The sequence below is a fragment of the Chrysochloris asiatica genome, unplaced genomic scaffold, assembly GCF_000296735.1.
Source record: "Chrysochloris asiatica unplaced genomic scaffold, ChrAsi1.0 scaffold00054, whole genome shotgun sequence".
NCBI classification, from domain to species: Eukaryota; Metazoa; Chordata; class Mammalia; order Afrosoricida; family Chrysochloridae; genus Chrysochloris; species Chrysochloris asiatica.
The window spans coordinates 11497684-11511365 of NW_006408572.1; the positions used below are offsets into that span (position 1 = coordinate 11497684).

The 13682-nt window shown below is 41.2% G+C and overlaps 1 protein-coding gene across 1 annotated transcript in view; it reads right to left on the reverse strand.

Annotated features, from left to right (window-relative positions):
- The window catches only part of STX8 (syntaxin 8), a 246211-nt gene that overhangs the window by 211197 nt on the left and 21332 nt on the right, over positions 1 to 13682 (reverse strand). The window contains exon 4 of the mRNA XM_006863506.1: positions 4197 to 4307. Coding sequence (XP_006863568.1) covers positions 4197 to 4307 — 111 coding nt within the window. The remainder of the gene's footprint in view (positions 1 to 4196; positions 4308 to 13682) is intronic.

A 13682-nucleotide genomic window follows, 5' to 3' on the forward strand; every position in this document is an offset into this window, starting at 1 on the left:
TTGCCCAGGAGACATCAAGGCAAGTGGTCGGGTCCCCTTCAGGGCAAACCCCATTCCAAGACTAAGACTCAATGGGAATAAACAAGCAGACATGCACTCGGATTGGTGACCATGTTTATCACGGATAAGGGGAAGTGAGGGAAAAACAGCAATGAAGTGGTGAGCTAAGCCCTACAACGTTCAATAAACTCCTGTGAACCCAGGTGGAGACCTGGTTGGCCATCAGTGTGGCAAGACCTGGGGACTCTTGGGCCTAGTGTCAGTGACATAGCCACAGAGGACTAGAGTGGAGAGTGAAGTGTCCAGTTGATAAGAAGAGAGGGCATATGCATAAGAACATCCACACTTGCAGATAATATCCACTCAACCTGGCTTCAATGACTGGATGATCAGAGCTCAACTAGAAGAAAGAAGAGGGGGAAAAAGGAGTAATCTGATATAATTTGATGTATCAAATTGATTGATATTGACCTACACCTATGGATACAGTAGCCCAAAAGAGGGAACAAATCTTTACAGCGGGGATCATTCCCACCCCCTCCATACACAGCGTAGACAGGGATAGGCAACTTGGACATTGGCTACCCAAAAAGGAGGTGGTTACAAAGGCAAGAAGTGACTGGCTTATAAGCTTTCAAGAGGGAGCCTAGATCCAGAGGGCGTGGAGGAAGGTAGAATCTCCACTGAGTAGTATCCAATCTGTCTGGGTGGGGCTAATGAAAGGAGATGGGGATAGGTCCCTTGTGGTACAATGGTGAATAATTGTTATAAGGACTGACTGTGAGGGTTGGAAATGTAAAGGTAGATGTTTTGTAGCAAAAGAAGGGGAGTGATTGACTATGCAGTCCAGGAACCGAGGTCCCTGGAACCATCAAGGGAGAAGAGCGGAGTGTGAGATCCTACTCAGAGAAGCAGTGACACCAAAGATGGAGGCAGAGATGATGATGTGGAGAGATGCAACAGCTGGGGACTCTAGACCCAGAGAGGGAGAGGGGCTGTGTGCTGATGACCAGGGGACAGGTTTGCAGGGTATACCCTTTGGTTGGTTGATGATACATGGAGGGGATTGTAACCATGGCAATGAAACGATATACGATAGGATGAATGTAAAGCTAATGTTTTCCCATGTAAACTATCACATAATTCACAATAAATAGTAATAATAATAATAAAGTGTGCAGGGGAAGGTAAAACCCTCAATGAATAGTTTTCATCTTGTCTAGATGGGTCTGTGAAAGGGGATGGGGATAAGATTCTTATGAGTTAACAGTGAGTAGGAGCTCTGGTAGCGTACTGGTTACAAATCAGGCTGAGAACCGCAAGGTCAGCAGTTCAAAGGTACCAGCTGTCCCGTGGGAGAAAGATGAGGCTTTCTGCTCCCATACAGATTTACAGCCTCAGAAACCCTGTATAGGGTCACTATGAGTCCAACTCCACAGCACATAACCACCACCACTACCAATTGTTATCATGACTAATTTGACTGTCACAACTATAAAGGTAGAAGCTTTATAACAGAAGGGAGTAGTTAAGCTTACAGTTCAGGAACAGAGAACCCTAGGACCATCAAGGGAGAAGAGCATGAGTGGAATATGGGACCCTATCCAGAGAAGCAGGGACACCAGAGATAAGGACATGGAGAGAAAGTTCAGCTGAGGGCTCTAGACTCATGAAAAAAGAAAGGCTGAGAGCTGGTGGCCAGGAGGCAGGCTTGCAGAATGTGCCCTTTGGTTGTTTAAATGATTATATTCCTGAGTGTTTCTGTGTGCATTTAAAAAAAAAACAAAAACACCAGAGGGAAATACCGTTCGATGATGATGCATGGAGGGGATTGTAAACCACTGCAATGAAATGAAATAAGATAGGATGAGTGTAAAATCGATGTTCTCCCATGTAAACTACCACTCAATCCACAATAAAAACTTCTTTTTAAAAATGAGCCTTTGAGAAGGGAGTGATTAATTCTCCAGGATAGGAGCAGAGGCCTCTGGGACCATCAACGAAGAGCCGAGAGTGGGACCCTACCCAGAGAAACAGAGATGCCTGAGATAGAGACAGAGATGATGACATGGAGTGATGAAGCGACTGGGGACTTTGGACCCAGAGAGGGAAAGGGACTGTGGGCCGAAAACTGGGGGTATGAGGGGGAAGTATAGGGGGCGGGTTTCTGGGATATACCCTTTGGGTGGTTGATGATGCATGGAGGGGATTGGAACCATGGCAGTGAGATGACAAACAATGGAATGAATGTAAAACTAAAGTTCTCCCATGTAAACTATCATATAATTCACAACAAAAAAAATAAATTAATTAAATTAAAAAGAAAAAAAATGAGCCCTTGAAACTGCATGGAGCACAGTCTTATTCCGACATGCACAGGGTACCGTGTGTCAGAAATGACCCAGCAACAAATGCATTCATATTTATAAAAGATGTAGCCTTTACAAAGCCCTTCACCTACCTACCAGCTGATTTACTGTTAACAGCAATGAAAAATAGGTATGTGTTCCCATTTTAAGGCCCATGACATTGAAGTCCAGAAGATGAAATGATAGTAACCCCTGTTGTTGTTGTTGTTAAGTGCCGTCAAGTCGGTTCCGACCCATAGCGACCCTGTACAGGATTTCCGAGGGTGTAAATCTTTACGGGAGTAGAAAGTCTGATCTTTCTCCCGCGGAGCAGCTGGTAGTTTCGAACCGCTGACCTTAAGGATCACAGCCCGATTCGTAACCACTACGCTACCAGAGCTCCTTGATAGTAACCCCTAGTCCAGCTCTTTTTACAGTACAGTGGTGAAGAGTTCAGATCCGGAGGCTCAGAGATCTACATGAACTCAAGGTCAAACTTAGTAGTTTGGCCATCTTCTGCAAGTTGTTTGGTCTCTCTGGACGTCAGATTCTCCTCTATAAAACAGGGCTGTTAGTAGCATCTGGACTCCTGGTGTGGCGCTGTGGGTTAATGAGCCAGACTGCAAAGCTGTGTGAACTAAAAGGTTGGCAGTTCAAGCTCACCAGCTGCTCCTCGGACACCCTATACAGGGTTGCTATAGGTCGGAACCAACTCGATGGCACTAAGCAGCAACAAACAAGTAGCACCTACCTGAAAAGGCTACTGTAAAAGATTTCCCAAACAAATGCACATCGAGAGCGAAGCACAGTGTCTGGCACAGAAAGCAAAACAGTAACAGTAAGCTAATCCTCTCTCACTGACTCCCACAAAAACGACTTAAAATTTCATTGAGCTTCCCGGATTATTGGATTACCCACTCCTGACAAGGCTGGAACCAAAAAGAAAACCAAGTTTCATCCTCTTTAGCTTGCCCTAGGGGAGTGGTTCACAATCCTGGTTGCCTATTAGACTCATTTGGGGTCCCCCGCTTTACACAGACCTAATTGGTTTGTGTTGGAATCCAGTAATGTGTGGGCAAGGTGAAAAGACGATTCCCCCTTGGGAAGTCACATTATTCTTAACTAGGAATGAGACAAAAACAAGCTGTTGCTCCACAAATGAAAGCCATCCCTGGAGGGGAAGAGGGCGAGAAGCCAGTTTCTATCTGAAGCTCATTTCCTTCTGTTATGGCTCCCCTAATGAAGTTAAGGGAGTTTCTGGAAAGCGGGGAGAGGCCAATTCTAAAGATATAACAATGTATGGTTCATTAACCTCAGCCTTGGAAAGCTGGGCCACTTCTCTGGGTCTTCCAACTGAGCTGAGCTCAGAGCTGCTGTCAACTGTGCAACGTGGATCCCTCCCTGGCAAAGAATGGTGACAAGAACTCAACTGCCACACAACTCAACCTCCAGGAACCCTGGACTACACTCTATTTGACAGACAATTTTTTCAACGTGCCAATAAAGAAATTTTTAAAAACTCAAAACAAAAAACAACTCGTTTTTCTGCACAGTTTAAGTGATTTCCAGACTTTAAAACTCAGCTAACAGAGCAGAAAGCTGAACCAAATGAAATTTCCTGACTTTGTCGTGTAGTCTACCTGATGGTGACCCATCCAAAATGGGATCCAGCTGAAAATACTTAAATTTACTAGAGCTTGAAAATTAATGACAATAAAACTGAATAAAAATGACAGCCGAAGACGATCAATGAACAGAATCCACTTTACAAGTTACAGAAATGAAGCTGTCGTCTCTGCAATGAGACGGTCACCCATCAAGTAATCCCTGAAAGTGAAAACATCATACCTGATTAGATCTGGTTCTGAACCCTCATTCTTAAAGGATGCCAGAAGTAGTCGCTCTCGAGTTACAAGATCATCCAGTAGGTTCTGTCTTCGGTCCCCTTCAAGCTGGGTTCTGTGGATATTTTGTTAAGGTCCAGTGATGGATGAATTCAGTTAACCCTCTGAGTCAGTGGTGACTTTTACAGACTCTAATCAACAATATCCTGATAATTATCATCTGAACCATTCTTCCAGATCCTTTTCCCACTCTGAACTTTCAACTTCACTGACCCTTCAAGCATAAGACCTTGACAGTACCATCGCAAAGAACTTACCAATACGGCATAGACCCATGACACAACTTATTCCATTGAGAAATACACTAGATAAACACTCTCTTCCACACAGTGACCAAAATGTAAATGGTAATTCCAGTCAACAAGGCAATATGGTTCCGTGATGCCTTCAATTTTGAATTACGTCAGTGCTCAGAGTTCTTGCTGGAGTTTTGTGTAACAGGGTGTACCATGGGGAAGGAGAGATGGCTTTCCAAAATGCCCTTTCTTTCATATTAACATTCCTGAAATTCATTTTATGCATCAGATTTGCTCTAAAAATGGCAACCATTAATTAGGTAACTATCTAAATATTTTCTATAATCTTGAACTCTAAAGAAAATTGCTTTAAAAATCATATTTTGTTATTCTAATAAGTATACCGGAGTCCTGGTGTGGGCTGTAGGACAAGCACTGGACTATTAGCCTCAAGGTTCATGGTTCAAACCCACCAGTCACTCCTTGGAAACAATATACAAGTTTCCTATATAACAACTATAAATATACCAGACTAGGGGGTCCAAAGGCCAGAGTTTAAAACCTATTATCTTTATAAGTCTTAGACAGGTTACTTTACCTTTTTGGATTGCCGTTTCCTTATATATAATGCCAAATCATCTCTAACACTTTTGCCAGCACAATCTATTTTTAACAATTACACTGATGAGTAATCATTAAAAAAAAAAAAAAGATCCTTTAGAAAAATAAGTTACGACTAAATCTAAAGTTTTATATATTAGGTTTCTTGAAGCAAGCTGTGCAAGTTCATCTAAACTAAATCCTGTGTGTGTGTGTGTTTAAAATCAAAATAAAGAAAATATTGAAGTAGACAACTTTGCACATGAAGAGAACAAGTAGAGAAAGCCAATGACCACTTCTGAATGGACACATCGGATCCAGACATTTAAAAATGGGAGTAAAAATAAATCACTTCAACTCCTCGGGTTTTATCTGGTTTTTACTCTTTTATTGCCTTTTATATATTAAAGTTAAAACACCGAGGATTCTAAGTAACCTTGCCCATTTTTCCTAGTTCTAATAGTTAGTTGCAAGTCATGAATGAGAGAGAGACTTCAGATTTATGGATAATTTTCGTTTGAAAACAGATTAGAAGATGTTACATTTAAGCCCAAAAAGTTTCTGAGAAATTGGTAAGCTCAAATAATAGCATCAATAATTTTCTCGAAGGGAAAACCTTGAATCTACAATTCTCACTGGTAATTTTTATTTAAAAAGCAACAATCAAAAAAAAAAAGAAAGAAAGAAAGGAAACTAGCTAGTTCAGAAGGAAGTGCATCCAGGTTAAAAAGAGTCCCTATAACCGATTGTTGTTGTTAATTCCCATTGAGTTGGTTCTGACTCTTAGCGACCCTGTGTAGGGTTTCGTCTGCAAGAGCAGAGAGCCTCATCTTTCTCCAGCAGAGTGACTGGTAAGCTCGACCCGCTGAACCTGTGTTTGCAGTCTAGTGTTTATCTTATGAGGTCAACACTCTCCCCCTGTACCAGACAGTAACATGAAAAATGAAAACATCTCCCAAGGCAGTGTAGCAGAGCAATACTACTGACTTCGGATTAAAAAATATAAAAGGATTCTCTTAGCATTCCAGAATGTCTTCCTGAGTCACATTGGGACCATCAATTTTCAGTCACCAAGTATATCATCCTGGAAACTTGGAAGCAGCAATTGTAATTAAGAAACACTGAGCTTACATGCTTCCTTTGCGTTAATGTTGTTGTTAAGTGCCATTGAGTCAGTTCCAACACATACCAGTCCTATATAGGGTTTCCAAGGAGTGGCTGGTGAGTTTGAATTATCGGCCTGGAGGTTCCAACTGACCTTGTGATTGAGTGCTTATTCTAGTGCCAAGGACAAGAGGGCAAAATATGAACCTTTGGATGAGTACAGTGTCAAGTGTATATATTGATGTGTTTCAAATTTGTGGTAAATTCTCAATAAAGCTCTACTGACATCTCAAAGAAACTCCTTAAAAATAAAAATAAAAAATTGGCAGAAGATATAACATGAATTATATAAGACAAAATGGAAATACTAAATTGTGTTTTGGAAGAAATACGGCTGGAAAGTTCATTGGAAGTGACAATGGCAAGAGTTTGTGTCGTGTGCTTTGGACACATGTTGTCAAAAAGAAGGACATCATGCTTGGTAAAGCAGAGGGTCAGCAAAAAATGAGGAAGACCCTCACAGAGGCGGACTCAAACACAACAACTCTGCAGATGGCACAGACCCGAAAGGTGTTTCGTTCTATTGTACATAAGGTCACTAGGAGTCGATGGCACCTAACTACCACAGCAGTTGAGATTTCAGTATCTGACCAGTCAAGCAAATACATCCAATATTAAAATAAGCACCAATTCAAAATGGCTCAGGGGTTTAAACATTTTTTAAAAAGACTGCAAAAGTATCACTAGAAGACAGGGGAATTCTTCTTAAATCTTGTAGGAAACACCTTTCTAGGCAAGACTGTAAACCTACAGGTCATGAAGGAAAACACAAACCTGGCTTTATAAAAGTTTCAAATATTTGTACAATAAAACTACCAATGACTAATAGTGGCAAATAAAAAAAAAAAAACAACGTAAATCAGAGGAAGGGAAAAAAAAAACCCACTAATAATTCTAATCAAATGAAAAGACTCACTTTCACACCAATAAAAGGAATGCAAACTGTAATGAGATACTATTTTCTACCTTTCCGATTAAGACGTATGACAAGACGCTTCTGGAACAAGATGAGGAACCGGGCACTCTCATACATTCTTCATGGGAATGTAAATAGGTTCAACCAATTGTCAGATTATCTTCTAAATATCAACACTGAAGAGGAACCTTCTTTCAGCAGGACTTTCTCCAACAAATATAATCAGACTTCAAAAAGTTCATGGGAAAATTCCATTATCTTTCAACTCCATTTCTTCACGAACTTTTTGAAGCTCCTTCCTATATTCATGTCTCTACAAAGACTTAGGACACAAATTTGTTCAACACACCAAAAGCTGAAATAAACCAAAGTGGGACCCATCCTAACTGACAATCAATAAAGAATTAGAGCCAAACAATGAAATGTTTTGCAGTCTACAAAACTTGGTGGTGGTGGTGGTGTGCCGTGGAGTCAATTCTGATTCATAGCAACCTTGCATAGGGTGTCTGAGGCTGTAAATCTTTACAGGAGCAGAAAGCCTCATCTTTCTCCTGCAGAACTGCTGGTAGTTTCGAAGTGCTGACCTTGAGGTTAGCAGCCCAACTCATAACCACTAAGCTACCAGAGCTGACTGTATAACAGCATATCAATCAGAAAATTTATACTGCCACAAATACTACCTTTCCTTATTTTTCTCATTTTTCCAGGCACCATGAATCCCTGGTGACACACTGGTTAAGCGCTCGGCTGAGAGGCAAAAAGATGGCAGCTTGAACCCACCAGCAGCTTCATGGGGGAAAGTCGACTTCCATAATGATTGACAGCCTTGGAAACGCTAGCAGGCAGTCCTACCCTGTTTTTTTTTAAGGGTCGCACTAAGGAGCTCTGGTAGCGTAGTGGTTACGAATCGGGCTGCGAACCTTTAAGGTCAGTGGTTGGAAACTACCAGCTGCTCTGCGGGAGAAAGATGAGGCTTTCTACTCCCGTAAGGATTTACACCCTCGGAAACCCTGTACAGGGTCGCTATGGGTCGGAACCGACTCGAAGGCACTTAACAACAACAACTATGAGTCAGAATCGACTCAGTGGCAATGGGTTTGGGTTTGAGTTTGACCAGTGAACACTGTCACAGGCAGGGACACTGGTTGATAGCTACCCCACTTCTCAGGAGCCCTGGGGTATCTCTAAAATCGATTTACTCAGCCTCTCTCTACTCCGGAGCTCTGGTAGCGTAGTTGTTACGAATCGGGCTGCGAACCTTAAGGTCAGCAGTTCGAAACTACCAGCCGCTCCGCGGGAGAAAGATGAGGCTTTCTACTCCCGTAAGGATTTACACCCTCGGAAACCCTGTACAGGGTCGCTATGGGTCGGAACCGACTCGAAGGCACTTAACAACAACAACAACTCTACACCTAGATTATTCTGTCTGCCTATCTCTCTATCTGGAGTCCTGGTGTGGTGCTATGGGTTAATGCGCTGGACAGCAAAGTCGGTTTAAACTGCAAGGTCAGCGATTCAAGCTCACCAGCCATTTCTCAGAAATCCTATCCAGGGTCACTATGAGTTAGAACCAACTCAACGGCACTTAACAGCAATCTATCCAGTTACTTTATCTGGCTTCTTAGCTGGCTATCTTTTTGCCCTAAAATATCAAGTGAAGAAAAGTTAGTTCTATTTTTCAATGATTTCTACAAGCATCCCCCCCCCCAAAACACCAAAATCACTTTTGTTACTGAGCCTCCTTTGTAAAGAGATTTTTCGTTCCCTTTAGAGCAGTAAAAGAGCCTCTCCAAATCCAACAAAGAGACAAGCTTCGCTTAAAGCCAATTCTAAGAATAGTTTTCATCCTACCTGACATTTCATCTGCAGCCTCCTGCAGGGAACTTTCTGAAACTGCCAAGGCCATTGTAATTACATCTCAAAGACACAACGGGGACAAAAGTTAACACTTTTTCCAGCAGTGTTTAACTCTCTGGCTACAGGACTTTGGTTTCAAAATAGCAAGTTAACTCATTCAAAAGTACAGGCATACCTCGGTGATATTACAGGTTCTGTTCCAGACCTCGGCACTAAAGCAACCATCACAGTCATGTGACTCACGCGTGTTTCTGAGTTTTCCCAGTGCATAGAAAAGTCATGTTTACACGCTTTTGGGTCTAATAAGTCAGTCGCATTATGAAATCTGAAATATTGCGAAAGTTACCAAAATGTGACGCAGAAACACAAAGCGAACACAAGCAGTTGGAAACTGGTACTGACAGACTTGTTCGATGCAGGGTTACCAGCAACCTTTTATAACAACAACAATGCAGCATCTGTGAAATGCATTAAAACGAGGCAGAACAAAATACGGTCGGCCTGGATAGAACTTTCATTTTAATTTCACATTGATTCTTGCCAGTGAAAAAAGACATTTTCAGGAAAGAGCAAAAACATTTTTGCCTGAACGCCATGAATTTAATTGTGTAGAAGGCATTTTCATAGGCCTTATCTTTCTGGCAACTCCTAGTGTTCTTTGGAAAACCCCCAAGGATGCAGAAAAGCTTAAGTTTATTAAGTGTCCTAAGTGCTCAGCTACTTGGCATGGCAAGGGAATGTGCTATTCAAATATGCACATTGAAAATGTCACTCACATTATTTAGCCCTCAAAAGAGGATTTTAAATATGTGTCGTGCAGTAGGATAAGCACTCGGCCTCAAGGTTGGCTGTTCAAACTGACTAGCCGCTGCTTGGAAACCCTATGCAGGGTCACTATGAGTTGGAACTGACTATAAGGCACTTAACAACAACATGATTGATTATTATGGACAAAGATTTTTCTAAGAATTAGAGCATCCATAAAGTAGACCTTGGTTACGAATTGGACTGCTAATCTCACGGTCAGCAATTGGAAACTACCAGCTGTTTCGTGGGAGAAAGATGAGGCTTTCTGCTCCCATAAAGATTTACAGCCTCGGAAACCTTGTACAGGGTCACTTTGAGACAGAACCAACTCCACGGCACATAACAACAACAACAACAACAAAAGTAGACCTAGTAAGTCCTGTTTGAAACAGTGAACATTGTCAGGACACTTCTTGAGGCTTTGCATTATAAACAGGATTTGTTTGGGCATTACAGTGACCTGCCAATTAATAAGGATTTCTAGTTGAGGCTGTGCCAGATGACAGGTGGCTGCATTATTTCTACTTAAGTAGAATTCATCTCTTAAAAAACTGGCTTTGATCAGGAACACATGATGCTAGGACCATAAGAAAGGAAGAGCATGAGTGGGGCATGGGATCCTATTCAGGAAAGCGGTGACAGCAGAGACAGGGGCAGAGGTGGTGGCCTGGAGACACAGAGCAGCTGAGGACTCTAGGCCTATGGACTGAGAGAGGCTGTGTGCCTGCGGGCAGGAGGCTGGCTTGAAAAAAGTGTCCTTTGGGCACTTAAACAAATACGTATTTTCTGTTTTGTATGTGTACATAAAAAAAGGGGGGGAGTGTGGAGAGAGGTAAGTACTGTTGACTGATGGTACTTAAGAGGGGATTGTAGCCATTGCAATGAAACAAAATATGATTTATGGGGTGTAGAACTGATCATCTGCCCTGCAGACTTTCATGCAATTCACAATTAAAACTTGGAAAAAAAAAAACAACCACTGGCCTTGAGATCAGATAGACCAGTGTTTGAATCCTGACTCTCATTTCCCAGCTGTGAGGTCCTGGATGAATTACTTAGACTCCCAAATATTCCTCACAGCAATGCAGAGAACTCCCTTGCTGGAGTGCTAGCTAGACACACTCTATCGGTGACTTAAGTGCAGAGCTGCTCTCAGACTCACTGCCTCTTTGGTAAAGAAACGAAAGAACCACCCAGACAAAATAATACCACTAGGACAGGTCATTAGGAGGATCGACAAGCAGCTATCTGATATATCAGGAATAATAACTCCCGTAGAATTAGTTAAAGTATTTGGGAAGAAGAAGGCAAGATGGAGGAATAAAAGGAACTTAAAAAGAGGCCTTCATGATATAGAAGCTATCTGCCTCCCTCCTCCTGATTACTCTTGCAAATGAAAAATGGTCTGACAATTCAGGTTTATGAGCGCCCCCGTGTGGTGGATGAAATGAGCTCCATCTTCTAGCACTGGCTGCAGTTAAGAGCAGAAAAAGACTATTATTTAGTCACAAACAAAAAATAAACAGGATTTTAAATTAAAAATGGTATGTTCCAATTGCGTTTTTAATCTCTCCTAGGAAATTGTGAAGTATTCACATCAGAGTCCCTAAAAATTTTCTGAATGTTTTTTATAACTCCGGTTCAGTGTTTGTAATTGTTGTTATTAAGTGCCCTTGAGTCGATTCTGACCCATAACGACCCTGTATAGTGTTTCCAAGGTGCAGCTGGTGAGCTTCAACCACCGACCTTGCAGTTCAAATGAGTTTGCAATCTGATGCATTAGCCCACCGCGCCACACCTGGACTCCAGTGTTTTCAATAGTTACTACATAATTCGGCCAATTTGGGGAGAAGCTGTAAGATCCCCATAAAACCAAAATATATGAAATTTCAAGATATCTAGATGGTAAGTACTTAAAAAAATAAAGTGAGTTACTACTGTGGTGTATACTTCAGACTGTCTATGAGCATACCACCTCTGCTCCTTGGAAACCTTATATAGGGTCACTATGAGTAGGGGAATTGACTGGACAGCACCTCACAAGAGATTATTAACAGAAAAAAGTAAACTTAATTTATATATATGAGAGTAAGTCAAAAAGGGTCACTAGAGAAGCATAGACGCCTTTATGAAACAAAAAAATACCAAAATGTGAAGCTACTGTTTCTATACACTATCCTGCTTCTAAGTGGTGTTTCCATCTCTCTAACCCTTGGCCTGCTGTGGCGCTGTAGGATAATTCGCTGGACTGCAAGGTTGATTTGAACCACAGGACAACGGTTCAAACTCACCAGCCGCTCTTGGAAACCCCACACAGGGTCACTATGAGTTGGAACCGACTCCATGGCACTTAACAAGAACAAATCCTTCGCCAAAGTATTCTGCACTCTCCTATATATGCCATGTCAAAATTGTTGTTCTGGTATCCTTAAGGGACTCAAATTAGACTGCTTACACTAAGATCGGTGGTTCAAACCCACCAGCCACTCCATGGAAACCCTACACAGGGTCATTATGAATTGAAACTGACTTGGCAGCACTTAACAAGTTACTCAAATTAGGTTATTTTTAAATGTTCTTTAAGTTTGGAAAACAAAAAGAAGCCTGAAGGGGAAAGATCAAGGTTATAGGGTGGATGAGGGAAGACTGCCCAATAAAATTCTCACAGCACAGCCCAAGCTACCTTCAAAGAATGAGCAGGTGCTTTGTCATGATGGGGAAAAAAACTCCACGGAGCAACTTGCCTGGTTTGTTTTGTTTTTTTATTCTCATCAGTGCACTTTTCAATTTTCTTACAACTTCTTCATAATTAAAGCCCTGTGATTATCCAGTGTCCTTTGAGAAAATCTATTCTCTTTGGGATCCCCCAAACAGTCTTCATAACCTAAGTGAACTTCTCTGCCTTGAATTTAACTGGCCTAGCAGAGTGTCTCCAAAGCCACTGTTTTAACTGTATTTTTTTTTGAAGGCACCTAATGAGACCCAGACAAGTGCATTACTGAGAGAACTTGTCTGCAGCCGTCTGCTGATGGCAGAGACATGCTTAAACTCATTTTGTTTGAGATAAACCGGTGCATGTGTGAACTGGAAGCCCAGTAGCAATACTTTTTGACTTACCCTTGTATTTGTCTGATCCGTTTATCACATAAATTTATTAAATGAATGATTAATCTGCTACCTTAATGGAAGCTAGCAAATACACAGTTATTAATATTATACTATGAAACATTTAGGCACTTTTCTAGAACATGTGTTTTAGGTAAAACTGTACACCTCAATCCCATGGGCTGACTTTCCACACTTAGTTCTGTGCATGGAGAAAACACTCCTGCCCATCTGAAACGATGTGGGGGCTACATCTTAAGACTTATCAATTTGGGATCTAAGTAGATAAAACCTCTATCTAACAGACTGTGCAGTAACAAATGATACTGAGATGGAGGTAAAATCAACAAACTAAATGTATCAGAATATCTAATTGTGTTAAAAAAGAAGACACCAATTATTTATTTTATTTTCATTATTTTTCCATTTTTACTGTGAATTGGGTGAAGGTTTACAGACCCAATTGTTTATTGAAATAAAGCTTTTATTTGAAACCTGGTTGATTAATAACTGACTACCTGGAAAATCATGCAACTATTTGAAACCAACTTCCCTGATGATATAAAGGAGGGAAAAACAAAAACACATCTCTTATTTTTTTTTAACCTACAAACGTATTATACTCTTGTATTTCCCTAAGCAATAACCATTTCCTAAGATACCAAAATGTTGGGTCTTTAGCACTGATGCCTAGCAATTGAAGTCTGTTTTCAAACTAATATAGACTCAGGTTTAAAGGATTAAC